Source organism: Pseudorasbora parva, chromosome 2 (genome assembly GCF_024679245.1).
Source record: "Pseudorasbora parva isolate DD20220531a chromosome 2, ASM2467924v1, whole genome shotgun sequence".
In the NCBI taxonomy this organism is placed as follows: domain Eukaryota; kingdom Metazoa; phylum Chordata; class Actinopteri; order Cypriniformes; family Gobionidae; genus Pseudorasbora; species Pseudorasbora parva.
The window spans coordinates 35,016,389-35,035,638 of record NC_090173.1 but is presented as its reverse complement, the minus strand read 5'-3'; the positions used below and the strand labels follow the sequence as shown (position 1 = coordinate 35,035,638).

Genomic DNA, 19,250 nt, shown 5'->3' with positions numbered 1-19,250 from the left:
ATTATATGCTCAAGAGGCATTTCTTATTTTTATCAATGTTGAAAACAGTTTTGCTCCTTTTGTGGATTTTTCAGGGGTATTTGATGAATAGAAAAGTGAAAATAACAATAATTTAAAATCATTTTGTAGCATGTATTTTACTGCCACTTATGATCAGTATGTGTCTAAAATAAATAAATAAATATTTATCCATAATTTCTTAATGACCCAAAATGTTGTCTTTTTTTATATTTAAAATCAATAATAATAATTAAAGCTTTAGAATTATAATATTTCAGAAAATCTTAAATATTAATTTTACATAATACAGATTTGTAATGCAATGTCTACAATCACTTATGACATTAAAAAATTATAAATGTATAATGTATAAATAGTGTCACATTTGTTATTAGCTATTTATATTTCTGCACATAACATAAAAAATAATTTTCAGCTTATCAGAATTTTAATATCATTGCATCCTTACTAAAGAGACTGTTATTTTTCTCCGTACATCTATTATGACTAAATATAATGTTTGTTTGGACGGTTAGAAGGCTGCTCAATGTGGCATCAATTTGCGATGGCCCAAACAGGAAGTTGCTACATTTTGATTTGTGGTCTGATCTGAACACCCACCGATTCACCTTAGACTGGGATTAGGCTGTTTCTTCCTCTTTACACTCTTGCAAATCAAATCCTCTGGGTCTACTTTACAAGTGTCCCACCTTTGACACATTCTGTGATTTGCAACCTTTACCTCAGGCTGAGAGGAATAATCGTTCAGCGTGACTTCCACTCTTCTTACTCTTTTTACTGCAGAGTCACTGGCTTCTATTTACAAAGCTATTGCATGCTTGGAGACAGTGTTAGATGAAAGATGTTTTGTTTTGTTTTTTTTTGCCTGTAATTGAAAACAGAGAGTGGACTAATACCGTCCAACTCTTCAGTTTCAGCTGGAAAGTTCGTTCACTGTTTTCGTCCACTGAGACTGTAATTTCTTGGGGTCTTGTTGGATTGTTTTTAACTAACCACTGAGATATGGCTCATTAAAAAAAAAGCATGTAAAATGTAGTTGAATTCTCACTGATGATCATAATAGATGCTTGTGTTGTTTGTAATGGCAGGAACTGTGATTTGGTTCTCATTATGTCAAAAATGTCAAATGTTTTTCTGATGCTGGCTTGGAAACAGATTCGCTATTTGTATAAGATCCCATGTTGGTTAAAAACAAGTCTTGGGGTTCCAGCATTCCCGATCCAGGAAACCGCTAATCATCAGCGGCAGGACTGTGTGTTCACCTCTCCTCTCACCCTTACAATGTTTTACGGTGTTTCAGTGTTCAGTTGGCCCGTCTAACAGTTTTCTCCTCAGGCGTAGAGTCTGTTAGCGGTGAAGGCCCCCAAAACTTGTCAGTCGACACTCTGTCCGTCATAGCGGTTCACAAAGAGATGACGCACAGGAATGAGAGAGAGTTGCAAGCTTTTTCACTACGGCCTTTGATCTCACTTTAAGATCCTTCTTTATAATGTCTTCACCCGAAAATGAAAAAAAGACCTAATTTACTTGGCCATGTTGTTCCTAATCCATGACTTTTTTTCTACTGTATAACACAAAATAAGTTATTTGTTTATTTATTTATTTCAGCCTGTTGCTCAGCTAGTTGCTTGTGTAATGTACAAGTCTTATGGACTTTTTCTGTGTGCTTCTTTTATGATTCTTAAAAGCTACAGCTCTAATTCCTTCATTTTAATTGTTGTCATGCATTGAAAGTCATATGGGATTGGAATTAACATGAAGGCAAGTGAATGACAACATTTTTTTTGAGATTTTAATAAAATGTTCCTTTAATTTATTGCAGACCCTTAAGTTAAAGGGATATTTCATCCTGAAATGAAAGTAAAGCCATGTTTTACTCACACTGCTGTTGTTCCAATGTCCTATGTCCTTCTATCTTTTTCAGACATCATAATCTGAAATGTAAAAGAAATAATCCTGCATACCCTGAATTATGGGTATGTTTGGCCCATTTACATGGCTGGCATAGCAGGCTAGTGTTCTGGCACAGAGTAACGGCCGAGCTCAGTGTTTTGACTGAATAATAAGGTTTCTTTCACGCAAAACTTTATAGTATGCCGCCTGAACACTTTCCATATATGGCGCACATCTCACTGTATTATTGCGTGATACTTTTGTATAATTGTTGTAATGTTTTATCCTGGTCGCTATTCACTGCCATTATAGGAAGGAGCGCATGAAGGACTATTTATTTAGATATCTGCTTCAGAGGTCCGAAAAAGATATAAGGACATAGGGTATTGAATCAACAGCATGGTGAGTAAAAGATGGCTTTATTTTTAATTCAGGGTGAATATCCCTTTAAGATAACCCTTAGTGACAAAATACTAAGGATTTTTTTTTTTTGCAACCAGACACTGAAGGTCAATTTGTCTAATACATTTCTGTCTGGACATTATCTACATAAGCAGGCCGTAATATTACATATTAGCCTTTTATTTAGGGTTTTTTCTGCTTTCTGTTAATAGGATTTTAATGTCTTCCAGCTGTTTTGCTAAATGGCAAGGTTGTAATACTCGGGCTAATGGTACTGGAGATTTATGGGGTCACTCTGAATGTGCGCAGGCACCTGTGTTCACAGCTCTTTTTACTGGCATAGATTACCATTCTGTATGACAGTCTGTGGGGTCAGTTTACTTTTTCGAGTTTCACAATATCACTCAGGAAAGACGTCACATGGTCCTCTATGAAGGGAAATCATAGGTTTGTAGGTCAGCATGTTTCTTCTGTTGTGGCTCTGCCTGTTGTCAGAGAGTTTAGATGCTTTAAATATGTTTTTCAGTGATGGCTAATACATTTATCCCATTAGACGTTAAAGCTGAACCAAGATCAGATGGGTACAAAAAATGTCACAAGCAAACATTTCTTCAAAAACTGTTCTGAAGAAGTTGTATGTTTATTGCCAAGAAATCTGCTCTTGATAAACTCAACAAACTGACATGACGAGTTCTTCTCTGAAACACAGTTCCTTTAAAATGAAGGGAAACACTGTTTTCAATTGCTTGACTTGTGTGTGTTTAGTGAAGTAAAACCCAGTATTTGTGTGCAGTTTGTAGATTCCTTTGTCAATACAGGTGGGCTGTTTAGTGACCTCCGTCTATTGTAGAGCTCTCTCCTTGTTTGAGGGTATTAAGATTCCGGACATTACTGTGAGCCAAAGAGGGTCTCTTCCAAATTCAGCTAAAGGCAGCAAGTAAATCTTTTTTTCTAGAACCGTATAGGCCAGGGGGACTTCCCATCTACTGACACCAAACTTTTTAGGGATGGGCATTTTTCAAAAAATATTGTATTACAATATTTGGCCTATACAATATTAAAAACACACTCGAATATTTGTTTATTTAAATGACGTTTAACGAGAAAGAGATGTTATTTTTGTATTCATTAAGTTTGTCATAATTTCTGAACAAGCTTATGTTTAGGCAATATACACAACAACCTTACATTTATATCTGAAGGTTTTCTTTTAAAACCTTAAACAATGTGTAAAGAAAAACTATTAAAAAAACAACAATAGCATCATAAGCTCAAGCAGCGCGAATGGGGAAAGAACGCTAATAAAGCACCGCCAGTCAGTATATAGTTATCGTTTATATTTTGGTTCATGTTGTGGAAAAAAATATCCACATGCTCAGGTGAGAAAATGTGCTTTGCTGACAGGCGTTGCAGAGACAAAAATAGCGGTGTGACCGAAGTTTCTTGCGATGCTTTGTTTTCTGTTATTAAAACCTTTCTCCCTTACAGAAATTTAAAGTAAGCATATGTCTCGAGATAATTTTTATATCTTATCATCTTTTCTAATTTATCATCTCTGCTCATTCAGGGTACAGCTGCACTTTCCTACAGTCGTGATTGAATGCAGTGGCGGACAGCTGTCTTTACTCATTTGACTGGCGTTTGGATTTCATGTGATTTCTCAGTGTGGTGGTGATTAATATAGCTAATTTTCATTAATTAATTTGATTAAAAGTAACTCCATTTTGTAAGATAATTTAACCCCTTCAAGGTCTGAGTTAGATTTGGAGCCCTTTAGAAGTTTTGATATGCTCTGACATTTGTGCTTTACAGTTGCTTATAAACATTAAAAGCAAAAGTGTCATTACACTGTATTCAGCACCAACTGGGCTACCATAATATGTGAGCAACATGTATGTACATTTATATTTTTATTTTTGAGAGTATAACATTTTTTGGTTATTGAAAACAAAAAATGTAAGTCACTGAATTGAGGCCACAAAACACAGTTTTATGTGTCCACAAGACTTTTGACTAATGTATGGTGTCTAGAGTTTTTGCTCTAAACTGATGTGAGTGCCTATCATTGTGATTATTGTGCCTACTCATTCACATGAAAAAATATATTGATTTAAATTTAGTATTTTGTTTAAAACGTTTTTAAAACATTTTATAAAACATATTTTTTAAGTTTTTATTATCAATGTTGATTTTTTTGTGGTTTAACATTCCCAGACACTAACAGAAATAAACGTACCTAAAAATCCTCGGCTGGATCGTTGCTATTTGAAATGAATATGCCAAAATCTACGGAGCATTTTGAATATTTCACTCTGATAAGAATAGTTATAGTCATAATTGTGAGTTTTAGGGCCCTACTTTAACGATCAAAGTGCATATTCATTACCATTATGACGTAGGTATTTGTATATTTATGTACACAGTTTCAATTTTGAAAATGATAACTGCGTCGGGTTGATATTAGCAAAAAACACTTTCGTTGTGCCTAGCACCACATTGTGCCTGGTGTATGATAGGGACAAATGTGTTTGGGATTTTTCATGGATTTACTGCATTTACGGCCAGAAAAGCAATGTAGTTAAATTCGAATAGTAGTTTTAATTAAAGATTGAATATAATCCTAATAAAATTCTTAGCAATCAGTACAATTTAAATGTTATATTTGGGCAATCATTTTAAATACCATAAGTGATATGTCATATAAGGACATGTTGTTGTTGTTGTTGTTGTTGTTGTTGTTGTTTATGTTCATACTTCCTGGTTTTAGGAGCTAACAATACCTTTATTAAGTATTTTATTCTTCCTTTTCTTTTAATCTTGTATTTTAACTTGAGTAAATATGCTTTGACAATTCACTGTAACAGCAAAATAATTCAGTGTTCCCCTCCGACAAACGTCTTTGGGTACCTATAATGAAGCTGATAAAGTCAATAAACAATAAACAATAAACAATATGGAGCCAAGTTCTCTGGCCCAGACATGCCTTTTTCCACCTGAAGTTTTACATGGAACTAGTCTTGCATACCCAGGACTTCCGACTAACGGCAGAAGGTCTGGACTCCATTGCATATTTTGTTGGCGAAGAACCGCCCAAGATGTCATCTGGCCAACATGTAAAGCAACACATCAGAATTTGTTTTGTTCCATGTCATGTTTAGGGGTGTGAAAATGTAAAGTCGATTTCCCTACAATAATAGACCAGCGTGCATCTAATGAATTATTAATTAGGTGTCGTGAACTTCCCTTACTTTTGTAAGTCTGGCCATTCGTTTTTAGGTGGACTGTTAAAGAACGTGACACGTCTTTCAGAAATCCTGTAGAATTCAAATGATAACTTTGAAAGTGTTTCCCATTTTGTGTACCTTATGCATCAGATGTTCAGCCAACAGTCAGTAAAAAAAATTCTTTAAAGGCCTGTTGTATTGTATATAAGATCATTTCACTTGAATCAGGAGTAGGCATAAATAGAAAAAAACTGTTCTGCTAACTGTCTTCTGTTCGCTTTGAGAGTTTTTATTTTTTATTTTTACAGTGGCCTTGTCTAAATTCAGCATGGGCCATTATGATGCTTCTTTGTATCACTTTAACCTCTGTTGACAATGGCAAAAAAGGGGCTTGAGATGACTTTTTCAACACGTATTCATGTTAGGCTCATTGTGAAGTCCAACACCAAAGTGTTCTTTACCTCTGCATTCATCAATGTGTATTTACCCATGAGGAGGATGTTGGGGTGGATCCCAAGCAGTGGAATGTGAAGAAGGTGATTCTTGCCTTGACCTGGCTAAATGGAAAGGAGGAGGGGATGCAAACAGTTTTAAATGAACTGAGGAAGTGAAGTGGTCTGTTGGCCATTAGAAGTGGAAGCTTTGTGTGTCTCTTCACCGAGTGCAGTGTAACTGCAGTATAAACAGACTGGTGGGGAAATATGACTCTCTATTCAGACAGCCTTTTTCATAGGAAAAGTGTTGTTGCCACATGCCTGCCATCTGTTCCCAGAATGCTTAATCAGAGCAGAGAGAGAGAGCTAATTCAGCTGTTTAAGCACAAATCGTCACTTCTCCTCATTCAGGTGAGTGTAAGAGTGTTGTTGAGATGTGCATAGTGCTCCCCTTTGCCTCTTTCCATGCTGGGATGGTGTTTTAGTTGTTCCCCTGGCTTTGCGGTTTTATGTTTCCAGTCTACGCTGACAAAAGGAAGCTAAAGAGTGCAAACCTGTCAGCTTATTTTTACTTTGTATTTGACTGAAGACATTGGATGAAACGATTTATCAGTACCATATCAGTTATCGGCTGGTGTTAGAGACTTTTACTTTATCATTGTCAGTTCACATTGAACAGAAACCGAGTTTCCTCAAAGCAGATCTTCATTTGCAGGGATTCCTGCCTCTTTTTTTGATTCCTTAACACATTTTATAAGCTTTTCACGAGTTCTCAGCTGGTCAAAATACCATCATATGTAGGCTACGCACATACAGAAAGTGCATTTAGCCCAGCACACAGCATTGTTTTGGATGTTGGAAAGTTCAGTCGTGAAATATACATAACAAAAGCCGACCAATCAGGTTGTGAGCATATCCCTATGCCTTTTAGCTCAGTGTTAAAATGCCAATGTGAACGCTAAATGGAACAGGACTAAATGTTATTTTTATGTTATTTTTTGTCCGGACCAAACAAACCAAGTGAACACAGACACAGACACAGACACAGACACAGACACAGACACAGACAGACACTTTAAAAATACTAATGTAATAACTCCTTTAAATATAATCTTTGGCAAATCTCAAAATGAAAGTGTTTTTTCCCCCATAACTATTTATTTACCTATTTTCACATTTATGTAGGTATTATTTATTTATTTATACGTTTAGTTATAAAGACACAAAAGCTATTTATTGATTACTTATTGGACATAATTGTAATATCTGTGCATCTACATTTTATAGTTTCGTTTTTTATTTCATAATTATTTATTTAGGCAAAATAGTGTAGAATTTTTTAATATGTCCATCAATATCATTGAATCGATGATAGTATTTATGCACATACTTTATGCAAATAACTTGAATATTTTGTTGTCAACTCTCTTTGTTGAAAGAGATGGATACTCTTCTCTTTCATCACCTCCCCGCAGTCAAGGTGAGACATAAGACTGAACCAGTGAGTAGAACGATGTTTGTCATCTTGTGAACACATTCTAATCGTATCAGCTACTTTTCAAAACAAGTTTTTGTGCTGCTGGTTGTCATAGCGTACCTGTAATTAAATGTAACATTGGAGAGTCTCTGGGGAAGAGCGGGTCTTTTGTGAAGCGAGGAATCCAGTGGCTGTGGGTCTTTTGGCTCGACGCCCTGACAGGGTGGAGAGGAGCCGACAGGCTTTCTGAATAACTGTACCGAGCCCTGAGAAGCTGCCAGTGGATCAAGTTACTGACTTGAAGAATTTTTAACTGCTTTGTCTGCTGGAAGGACTCGCTGATCCATGGGGCTCGCTATGGGGCCGCAGGCTTTGTGATGGAGCCTGCTAAAGAGGTACACTCCGGGGCTCCATTGACTCCTGTTGAAGTTTTGTTGCATCTTGTAGGGATGTCTTTAACTGCTAGCATGGTGTTTTGATCGCTACATGAGTATCTAAATATGGGCGTTTCTCACACAAAGGAAGAGGTTCATGTCTTTTTATCACTAAGGAGTCTGGTGGGAGTTTTTTTTTAGACAAATGAATTTGTTTAATTCATGTGAAGTGTCTTTTGAATTTCCTGTTACATGATTTTGTGTACGGGGAGAACATTTGAATTGGTTAGTTGAAATTCTTTTGGTTTCAAATGTACATTGAAACATTACCTAGATTAGCAACTGTCATTGTGGTACCCTTTCACCTGGAATTGACATGAGTTTCTTATCCAGATCCAATGTGTCTCGCTCTACTTACATGCAGGTTGCGTTAACTGAAACATGTTTGGAATTGACATTAGAATGCATTAAAAATGTCCTGTCATTATAACTCCCTCAGGCATTCCAGGTGATTTCTCACATTTCTTCAAGGTGACGTAGTGTATGCGATTCATCAGCGCAACATTATTACATATTACATGTGCAGCTGAATGCACTTCATAAAAACACATTTGCATTTAAACTTTTAAATGTGGCCAAAATATGTCTCAGATCAAATTTGGTTTCAGCGATCTGATCATAATCTATACACAATGTGCCTTGACGTCTGTTGTAGTCTAGTGGGATCCCAAACCGATCCAATCACTGAGGAGTCATAAGATTGTTGTACTCTAAATAATGTCTGGAGATAATGTGGAGATGGGGCATTTTCTCATGATGGATGCAAATGAAGAGAGATGAGAACATTTTTGGCCCTATAATAAGCCTCAGATAAATGTATATTTGTATAACTCGAGAAGTAAAAATGTGCTAACTGGCTGCAAGCTGGAGATGAGGTCCCTGTTTATTATGTCTATGATCAAACTGTGTAGAAGCACATTCTCTCCAAGAGTGTCTGAATCAGACTTATAAAATACACTGTAGCCTGAATGCTGTTGACTGCTGTGGAGTGCATATGAGGATTAAAACGAAATACCCCATGACATATGGCTCCTCATTGCATCTTCTCTTCATGTCCTCAGGGTCAGAGGTCATTTCCAGCTACAGCAGCAGCAGTAGCAGCAGCAGCAGTAGCATCATGGCAGAGTCGGTTATACAAGAGATGCCCCCAGCCACATGCCTGGAGAAACCCAGCGTGGACTTCAGCTACGTGGGCATTGACGCCATCCTGGAGCAGATGAGGAGGAAGGCCATGAAACAGGGATTTGAGCTCAACATCATGGTAGTGGGTGAGTTGTGTGAGGCTGGAGCCGTAGGCAGTTATTTCTCATAACTCAACTGCTTTAGACATTTTAAATTATATTTTAATCAGATTTTGTGTGTTTTTTCCCCAACACTGGCAATTTTAATAATAACTTTGCTATTAAAAGAGCTCTGTAATTTAGGCATATGGTGAGGTAAAAATAAATAAGTGAAAGTGCCATAAATTCTAATTGTAGAGAAGCATTTAATTACTTCAACCTTTAATAAAACAAGCTTACGGTAATCAAAGCTTCAGTTTTCCATAACACTTTCAACCACACACCTACGCAAGGCAAATACACCCAGGCTGTCATAAGCAATACTCAATTAAATGCCACAAGTCAGACTGTGTTGTTCAATATGCATTTTTATGTTTGTTCTTACACGTTAGTGTAGTTTTTGCCAGTGTGCACATGCTCATGTTTTTTTTTCTTCTTATGGCTCATGAGGCCTGCGCTATTGCAGTGTATCAACATTTGTATTTTAGTCTTTTCAATGCAGTTCATAATTACAATAGATTCACATCTACTGAAGCGAAAGAATATTATTTATTGTTAGTTTTCGTTCAGAGAAATGTAGAAGTCAACAATACATGACAGGCCGCATACTTTAGGAGACTGAAATATTTCCCAGTTAAAGGGATACTCCACCACTTTTTCATATTAAACTGTTATTCCCTTAACTAAGACGAGTTGATACATACCCCTCTTGTCTGAGTGTGTGCACTTAATCGCTCTGATGCGCGGTGATGATCTGATAGCATTTAGCTTAGCACACTAAGCCCAGTTCATTCACTATGGAACCAAACAGAGATCAAATTAGAAGCGACCAAACACCTCCACGTTTTCCCTATCTAAATACAGTTACACGAATAGTTGAACGACCTAGTATGGTGACACAAAATAAAACGTGGCACTTTTCTTAGCGGGTTAAAATGGAACTATAATGTATGACGGAATAGCACTTCTCAGAGTACTTAGACTCACCGCAGTAAAAAGTCGCGCCTGAAAAATCCTCCTTCAAATCCCCCCTTCACTCTCTCGTTTCCATCAATAGGTCAAAGTACTGTCAGAAGTGCTATTCCGCCATTCATTATAGTTCCAATTTAACCCGCTAAGAAAAGTGCCACGTTTTATTTTGTGTCACCATACTAGGATGGCGCTAAACGTATACGATCAGATACTAAAAATGTTACAATACATAAAAAAAAACATAGAATTATGTATACTTATGTGTTTTTCTTGATGTGAATTGTGATTTTATGGTTGGAGTTAATGATTATGAACACAAGGTTAACCATGGAAAACCAATTGTCTTACTATAACATCATTTAAACTAAAGCTGGCACAGGGGGGTGTATAAACTAGTGACTATGACTGTTATAATCTCTAAAGTAAGCTACATGTAGGATAAATGTATGTGACAACGTTTCTCTGACGCAGTATAATATGCAATTCTTTAGTTAATTTCGTTCACTCCTTGCTCATAGAGCACTCAACTGCCATGCACTATATAGAATCCGTAAACAAGTGAGCAATTTCAGACACCAACAGAGTCAACAACGAGAGTCGATTTCTGTGCTCTTTGCATTGTTGCTCTGTTGTTCTGGGCGATTGCTATAGTTTCTATTTGAGTAAAGTTAGAACACAAGATTTTTTGCAGTGTCTGCAGCATTTAATAAATATTAAATTTATTAAAGTTCACAATAAAAAACAATTATTGTGCCTGGTAGAGCAGTTAATTAGCCTAACTGTAACCATAACTGTGCTTATGGTTGCCTAGCAACATAGCAACTTGGTGTAATATTATTGGCTATTTTTAGTCCCTGTGCCTTTGTATGTGGCTCATCCAATGAGATTTTTGAGCCAAGTCTGTATTGTTGCTTTGCTTTTAATCACAGAGCAAACATGAAGTTGCTAAAGTCTGGCTATTTATGGAAATAGTTCATAATTTGAGACTGGTGGAGTCTGAAATGACGAAATAAGAATGAAAATTAGGGAAATACTGTTTAGGGCATCACCTGGTGGTATTTTTTCTGTTTCAGCATTAGCGTCCCAGAAGACACCGTTCTACTATTGAACTTCTGATGATTTATATGGTGTTTACAAGAGGAAATAATTACGATCTCTGTTGAAGACAGAAGAATGAACCTGTGTTTGCGCAAGGCTGCAGCTGGTTTCTCACATGTGGCTCATTGGGCCAATGTGGCCAAACCTGCTGTTGACTTAACCCAGTCAGAGCGGAGAGAGCCAACCCTCGGGATCAGTATTCCCGTTCCCAGCTGCAGCTCTACTGTCTCTCATTCCATCACGTTTTTCTGAAGAAAGTGTCAGAAAGCTGAAAAGTGCTACCTTTTGTAGGCAGGATATGGAGGAAAGCACAGCTGAATCCAATGTCAGCGGTGGGATTGGATGACAGGGTGTTTAAAGAGAGAAAATTAGCAGCCCTGCCCTGTGCAGAAAGAACAGGCCCTCATTACTACAGTGGGATAAACCCACGGCTGACGGATGTGAGCTAGCGAAGGGTAAAGAAAACCACAGCTAAACACAAGCTCCTGTTAGCAAGAGCCAAATGAATGATAGTTTCAGACAAACCACAGGATCAGCCTTAGTGGAAGCACTTGTGAACTGTGAATGAATAAGACCTACCGTGTGTAATATTCAACTTCCTTGCAAGTTTGTTTGTTTTTTTGACTGATTAAAATAATAATGCACTGCAAATTCAGTTATATATGTCAATTATATACTCCGCTTTGCGTCGTGACCGCATCACCACCTCGGGTGTGCATTATTTTTCTAATAATTCAACGGCAAGTCGTCAATTATTCTGCTTATACTACAGTTATTTACCACACCTCAAGACATCGATCCGATGATATTAAAGGGATTAGTTCAGTTTTTGTACTTAAATCGCTATTGTGAGTAGGACTATATTTCTTCCGCGTCTCATCCAAGAGCTCTTTAGAAGCAAGTCCCGAAACGTCATTTTAAAGCTGGTAACGCCTTGAGCTGTTGATAGCATTCTATCTGCAGTTATTAATGAAGTTATTAGAAAGAGAGCAAGATACCATTTTATGCATTTTGTTGTTGCTGGCTGCCTTTGATGTCCGCTTCCGTTCGTTGGTTTTCATCTGAACTGTCTAATACGGCTGCCGCCCAGTTGTTGAATGTTTTATATTCGCCGTAAATATTACAATTTATTTAGAAAAATTGTCTGTCTTGTTGTTGGTTTTTTTAGTCCTGTAATTTCCATTATTAGAGTTATGCGAAGTGATATATATGTAATGCGTTTAAGAAAGCTGCCTGTGCCTGGAACTACATTCATTGTGCGTTTCCCAGAAAATAATTCAGCCTCAGAATGTTCATCAGCCAATCAGCTTCACGCATTCAACGGCCCTGTAGTATAATTAAAAATAACTAACATATAATTTATTAAAATTTTCTGCATTTCACCTATGCTCTAGCTTGTGTAGCCTACTTGTATAGATTATATTTTAAAAATGGCATTGTTTGCTTCTTAGCCCAAATTTATTGTGATTTCTCATTTGTAAGTTTCTTTGAGGGGAAAAAGTTTTTTTAAATTAATAAATGTAATTTTTATATCTTATTGTGTTTTGTACAAAAACTCAAAATTGTCAAAGTTCATAGCAGTTATTTAAAAGACAAAAGAACTGAATGCATTATTCACACCCTTCATTTTCAGAGGACGTCCAACCATAAATTCTCTATTGCAGTTGTTTTTTTCAGTTGGCCATTATTATGTAGCTTTGTGTTGATGTGCAGGCATCTTCTTTCATCCCCACAGAATGATGCTGCCACCACCACACTTCACAGTGGGGACAGTGTGTTTGTGATGATGGACAGTGTTTGGCTTGCTCTAAACGGGGTGTTTGGTCTGACGGCCAAAAAATGGCTCAATTTTGGTCTCATGAAACCACGGAAGCTGCTTCCAGCTGGCTGCAGAGTCTCCCACATGCCTTCTGGCACACTGTAGCCGAGATGCCATGTGACATTTTTGAACAGTGGCTTTCTCTTCACCGCCCTCCCATCAAGCTGTGAAGCTGTTTCTGCCACTGAAGCTCAACTCTTGAGCCTCATTGGTCTCAGTTTCTGGGAATGACAGAAAGATTTACAGTTGTGACATGTTATATTCTATTTCTTAATGATTGATTTAATGATGTACTCAAGTTCAAATACACATTGTACTTATATTTGCAATTATTTTAGAACATTTTGTATAGATTTAATTACACTTTGACATTAAATTACTTTCGAGTCATTCTTAACCCAACAAACTCATGAAGAAACATGTGCCTAATTGCTATGAAATGCATGACGAATGAAAATGACTCCTCAGACTGGATGAATCACACTACGGCGAAAATCTGTCAACTCTGACTGCCCAAAATCCGCAAATTGGCTCTGATTTCCGGCATCTAGCGCTGACTCATCTGGGCAAAAATCTGGCCAAAATGAATGCTGTATTGCAGCCTTTAGTTAATGGGTTTGTAATGTGGATTGTTCTGCGATCCACAGGTCAGAGTGGTTTAGGGAAGTCCACGCTGATGAACACACTCTTCAAGTCTAAGGTGAGCCGTAAGTCTTTCCTGGGCACGGCTGAGGAAAAGATCCCTAAAACCATCGAGATCAAGTCCATCAGTCATGGTAAGATAATCCTGTGTCATTAATAGTTTTATTCATGGCCGTTCAACCATAATGATATTGAGTTCAAAGCATGTTATCTGCCACTAGAATGCGATAAAATATTGATTTAATTTCAGATATCGAGGAGAAAGGAGTTCGAATGAAGCTGACAGTCATAGACACACCAGGATTTGGCGACCAGATCAATAATGAGAATTGGTAAAGACCGTTTGTTTGTTTGTGACCTCACCTTTAATATGCTCAAATGCGCTCGGTGCAGTCAGCATCTCTTCTGTGAAATAGTGTTGTTAGTGTTGGCGGTATAGTTTTGCTCCGGGCACGCTCCATCTTTGGAGCCATGCTTGGATGCAGAACAGCATTTAAACTCCCAAAAATAAAATCACATGCCAACATCCCTAACCACTAAAGTGATGGTGACCCAACCACCAGATTCTGAAACAAATGCTCCAAAAGAGCCAGGTGTGAAAATCCCCTTAGACACGCCTGAGGGAAAAGTGTCATTGCGCTGCATTACTCTCGCTTTCTTTTTAACAGCTGGCAGCCCATAATGAAATTCATCAATGACCAGTATGAACAGTACTTGCAGGAAGAGATCAATATTGACAGGAAGAAGAGGATCCCAGACTCACGAGTGCACTGCTGCATATACTTCATACCACCCACAGGACACTGGTTAGTAAACATACATCTCTGTGACATTAGGAACTTGAAACTAATCCTTATTTACCTAAACACACATTTAAACAAGGACTGGATATGTGTTTGTATATCATGTTGTGTGCTTAGAATATTCAAACCGAGTGTAAGGATGACCCTAAAAGCCTTGTGCTGTATACATCTTTTGTCTAAGAACTAATATCAGCTGTGTGAGCATGAACAAGTTTTAACATGGGCTTTTATTCTTAAATTGACCACATTATTAAATGTGGCCTGCCTAATGATTCAGTAAGGGGGAAATCTGATTCAAAAGGATGATTAAGAATGTCAGGGCCACCAGAGGGCAGTACTGTTCCTGCTGCAGAATCAAGTGATCTTCAACAGTTACAATTGTTTTCAACATTGATATTAATAGTGTATAGTTTCTTCAGCACCAAATCAGCATATAGATTCCTTCAAGATTTTCCTATGAGGTTTTTCAATTTAGAGTAAACAAAGCCTGTGGTAAACTAACTCGTTTCTTTGATGTTTTGCTCTGGAGTGTAAGTTACTAGGATTCATTCATTTTTTCGCAGTTACATTGTAGAACAAAAAGTTAAAGTATCGTCAGGTTATTTTTAACACAAGCTTTGTTTTACTCCCCCGTTATAAAACTCCATAGGACTTGAGAAATCTTGAAGGAACCAAAATGATAAAATTGGCTAATTGTTCTTGTTCATACTAGCACCAGTGCATTAGATTGATTTCTGAAGGGTCATGTGACACCCAAGAATGGAGTCATGGCTGCTGAAAATTCCTCAGAGGAATACGTTAAATATATTAAAATAGAAAAGTAGTAGTTAAAATAGTGTCTTGGTAAGCACAAGATACTTGTTTTTAAAAACAAAACAAAAACAATCGTACAAATCTCAAACTTTTTTAGAAACTGAGCTTCCTGTTTGTCCGTGCATTTTTCAGTTGAATCATTTTAGCTTTAAAACCTGACCTCCTTGTAAAATTGAGACGAGTCACCACACCTCTTATTTTAACAAGACCTTGTAACACATTACTGCCTGACCTCTGGCTGGACGGGCCAGTTTTTAACAATGTGACTCTTACAGAAAAATGTAGCAATCCAAACTGCATTTTTCAAACTTCGTTTCAGTATACGGTTCTTTGGGATATTAAAACATTTTATAGAAGGAAATATTCTTTGCCCTCCTGAGCAGCTACTGTTTACATCAGGGATTTGTAGTCACTGTTTACCATTAGCAGATTTCTTTTTTACATCCAATAACGTCTTTGTGCCAAATGAAGTGGGTGGTCTGTTCTGTTTTTTTTTTTGTGTGTGTGTGTGTGTCTGATGGAGAATCATTGTGTATGCTTGCGTTTTTATAGCTGTTGTTGGACAGCACAAGTCTCACTAGACATTTTGACTTCTTGCTCATATATAGGAGGACAATTTGTGGCAACCTTCAAAATAAAATGTGTATATTGCATGCATGTGTAAAATCTGTATACACACATGCTGTTATCCTGACAGATGCTCGGACCTGCATTAGAAAGGATGTTTTTCTGTCTGACCAACATCTGATAGTGCAGAGTAAATATTAAGAGCCTGTGGACTAACAAGTATGAATTAGACCACAGAAAATCTAATTTGCAGCCAGTGTCATCTAGCAACTCTCCATAGACTTGCAAGCTGAAAAAAAAAAATGAATTCTGATCAGGCCAATCACATCGTGTATAGAGTCGGTGGACGGGCTTAACTTAATGACGGCAGATTTGCAGAGTGCTTGTAAACAAAAAATGGCGAATGGCGGTCTTTCGAATCGGCTTTTGGACTCTTTAAGACTCGTCGTTAAGCTTTTCTTTGAGAAAAGAACGGCACTGAAGTCATTCTTAAGAAGGGAAGATGTGTTCTGAGTTTTGCCTGACCGGATAGCGCTATTCAATTGTGTGCAGAGGGAATTTGGAAGACAACCGTTTAAAAAAGACTAAAATGATTGATATACTGTGAAATATTACAATTTAAAAGTTTTTAATATTTTAATATTTTTTTAAATGTGATTTATTTCAGTGATGTAAAGCTGAATTTTCAGCATCATTACTTCAGTTTTCAGTGTCATATGATCCTTTAGAAATAAGTCTAATATGATGATTTGTTGTTTTGCTGCTTAGTATTTTATGTGTAAACCTTGATAAAAAATGTTCAGGATTCTTTGATGAATAGAAAGTTCAACATCATTTATTTGAGATGGAAATCTTTTGTAACATTATAAATGTTGTTACTGTCTCTTTTGATCAAGTTAATGTGCCCTTGCTGAATAAAAGTCTTAGTGACCTTAAGCTTTGAACAGTAGTGTTTACTGTATATGTATATTTATTCCAATAAATCAGAAAATGTGCCATTTTCTTGGCACATCTTTTATGCGCATAAACAAATCTCATGAGTTCCTCTTAAGAGTCCATATCAATAAAACCTCTAAGTCTCAAGACTCAACTTATTTAAGAATAATCTAAGGACCCTGAACGCACATGCCAACCACACACTCATGGTTTTGTTGTTGTCCTGATGCCCCCAGTGTGTGTGCTGCAGGCCTGTAGGCCTCCTTGAATGTCTGACTGTTTCATGTCCGTCCAGCACTGCAGATGTCACATCCCAGCAGTTGCATTCTGGCTTAGAACAACTTGGCTAATTAGAGTCGAAAACAGTCCGTCGTAGAGGCTGCAGTCACACTGGCTGGAGATGTGTTCAGTTCTAACAAACTACATCTATATGCCTTTTATTGTTCACGTTTTTTCCCCTCTTTCACATTCAAAGGTCTCCATACACCTCAAACCCCCAAACATCTTTAGAGCTTCATATCTTAGAGCATGTGTATTTTGTTTTAGTTTTTGCCCTCTGGTGGTTAATGTGTAGTAGGTTTCGCTAGAGTCATTTTAACAAGTGCAATCCATCACATCTCTTTCTCCTTTGTCATTTCCTCAGTCTTAGGCCTTTGGATGTGGAGTTTATGAGACGTCTCAGCAAGGTGGTGAATATCGTTCCTGTCATCGCTAAGGCGGACACCCTGACTCTGGAGGAGAGGGATTTCTTCAAAAAGAAGGTGAGCTAAAGTTTGACATTCAGATGAATGCTTAATGTTATTTCTCTGTTGTTTATTAAGTGAAAGATCATGCCACTACACTTATTTTTCTATTGAAACAAACTATTAACTATAGAATAAACAGTTCATTTGACTGACTGCCATGTTGTGCTGCTGGTCTTGACTTTGTTAGAATGACATGACTCCATGTCCCGATTTATTCCTTTATTGAAAAAGATTCCATTCACACATATAATAGCAAACCAGTGTTTGCTAAATATTTTCAGAATTAAAAATGTCAGGATGGCCTTGTCATAATATCACAATAATGAAGAAAACACGAAATTCTTGACGAGAAAACTATACGAAAAGTTAGATTAGTGTGTACACTCACATTAAACTTACTTTTTCTTGAAAAACAGAAGTTTTTCAAACATTTATAAGAACTTGCCCCATTTTCTGGGTCAGGGTTTGAATTCATGGCTAACTGTGTGGCGATTCAGATTCAGTGGTTTTACAAAACAGACAAAATACAATGTGCGTGCTTGTGCAGTGAGCCCCGGTAGGATAAAATGAATGCCACAAGCCGATGCATTGATGTGTGAAAGAACTGGTACAGGCTGTCATGTTGTTATTCTAGCTGTAGTTGGCAAACTGGGTATTTTTCTTCCCTAAGACATTTCCAAAATTGCAGATGGTGTCTAAAAAAGCTTCTACAGAAACACTGCTGCCCTGCGAAAGCACTAATGGTGTTTTATTTATGGCATGATGGTGAATTACTTTATAAAAAAAATATATAGATAATAAGAAGATATCTGATTTTTTAAAACAATGACACAGTGGAGAAGACTAAGCAGTTTTAGAGCAGTGGTATGGAGCTGAGATGACACATGGTATGATGAAGTGTAGGTAAGCAACATCTGTTTCGGGGTTGTTAGTGGCGTTTCTCATAGCCGTAAGGAAGCGCTCGCCAACCTCGACGGCTCCTTGTGCTTGTGCTGGCGCGCCTCTTACAGGAAAAACACATGCTGTTTGGAACACAGACAGATCTTTCTTTGTTGCGGAAGAAATCTCCTGACAGATTCTAAAAATGTTTCTTAGTTTAACTTCCAGAAAAAAATGAGTGTCACTTCCTGTCTTGCAGAGTATTGACATAATAAATTTTTTTTTCGATATTAGCGATAGCTACGTTTACATGGATGTTTTTTGCTTCGATCTGAATTGAATTCATTCTGATTGATGAATCCGAACGTAGTGTTTACATGAGCGCTAAATTAAGTGATCGGGATGATTTGCGTGTTTGTCACAAGTTTCCCGCTGTTGTTGCATACTAACTATCCTCCTTTTCTTTGTTTTAAAAACAGAATAAATATTTTACTCTTTAGGGTCCTACTTAGCACATGAACCGCTGAGCCATGCTGTTTATATTTATCAAACAGTAAAAACGCCCATTCCCGTGCCCAAAAAAATGTACATAAGTGCTACTACTAAGAATGCCATGTCAATGCAGCGTAGTTTAAATATTGCATAAGCTTAATTCAATTGGTCTAAATAGAGAAAAATTATAATGACCATTTTTGTCTAAAGACTATATATAAAACAGCTACTAAAATGAATGTTGGTAACGGCAGTTTGACTAAAAGTAATGGCTAAAAAAATACTAAAATGTGACTAAGACTAATAAGCACAGAAGAC

The 19,250-nt window shown here is 37.2% G+C and overlaps 1 protein-coding gene across 6 annotated transcripts in view; it reads left to right on the top strand.

Moving 5' to 3' along the window:
- septin9a (septin 9a) overlaps positions 1–19,250 on the top strand; it is an 87,433-nt gene that overhangs the window by 63,223 nt on the left and 4,960 nt on the right. For all 6 annotated transcript variants that reach the window (XM_067417857.1, XM_067417894.1, XM_067417866.1 and 3 more), the window contains 5 exons: positions 8,947–9,153; positions 13,702–13,830; positions 13,947–14,028; positions 14,365–14,502; positions 17,459–17,576. In XM_067417857.1, the coding sequence (XP_067273958.1) occupies positions 8,947–9,153; positions 13,702–13,830; positions 13,947–14,028; positions 14,365–14,502; positions 17,459–17,576 (674 nt within the window). The remainder of the gene's footprint in view (positions 1–8,946; positions 9,154–13,701; positions 13,831–13,946; positions 14,029–14,364; positions 14,503–17,458; positions 17,577–19,250) is intronic.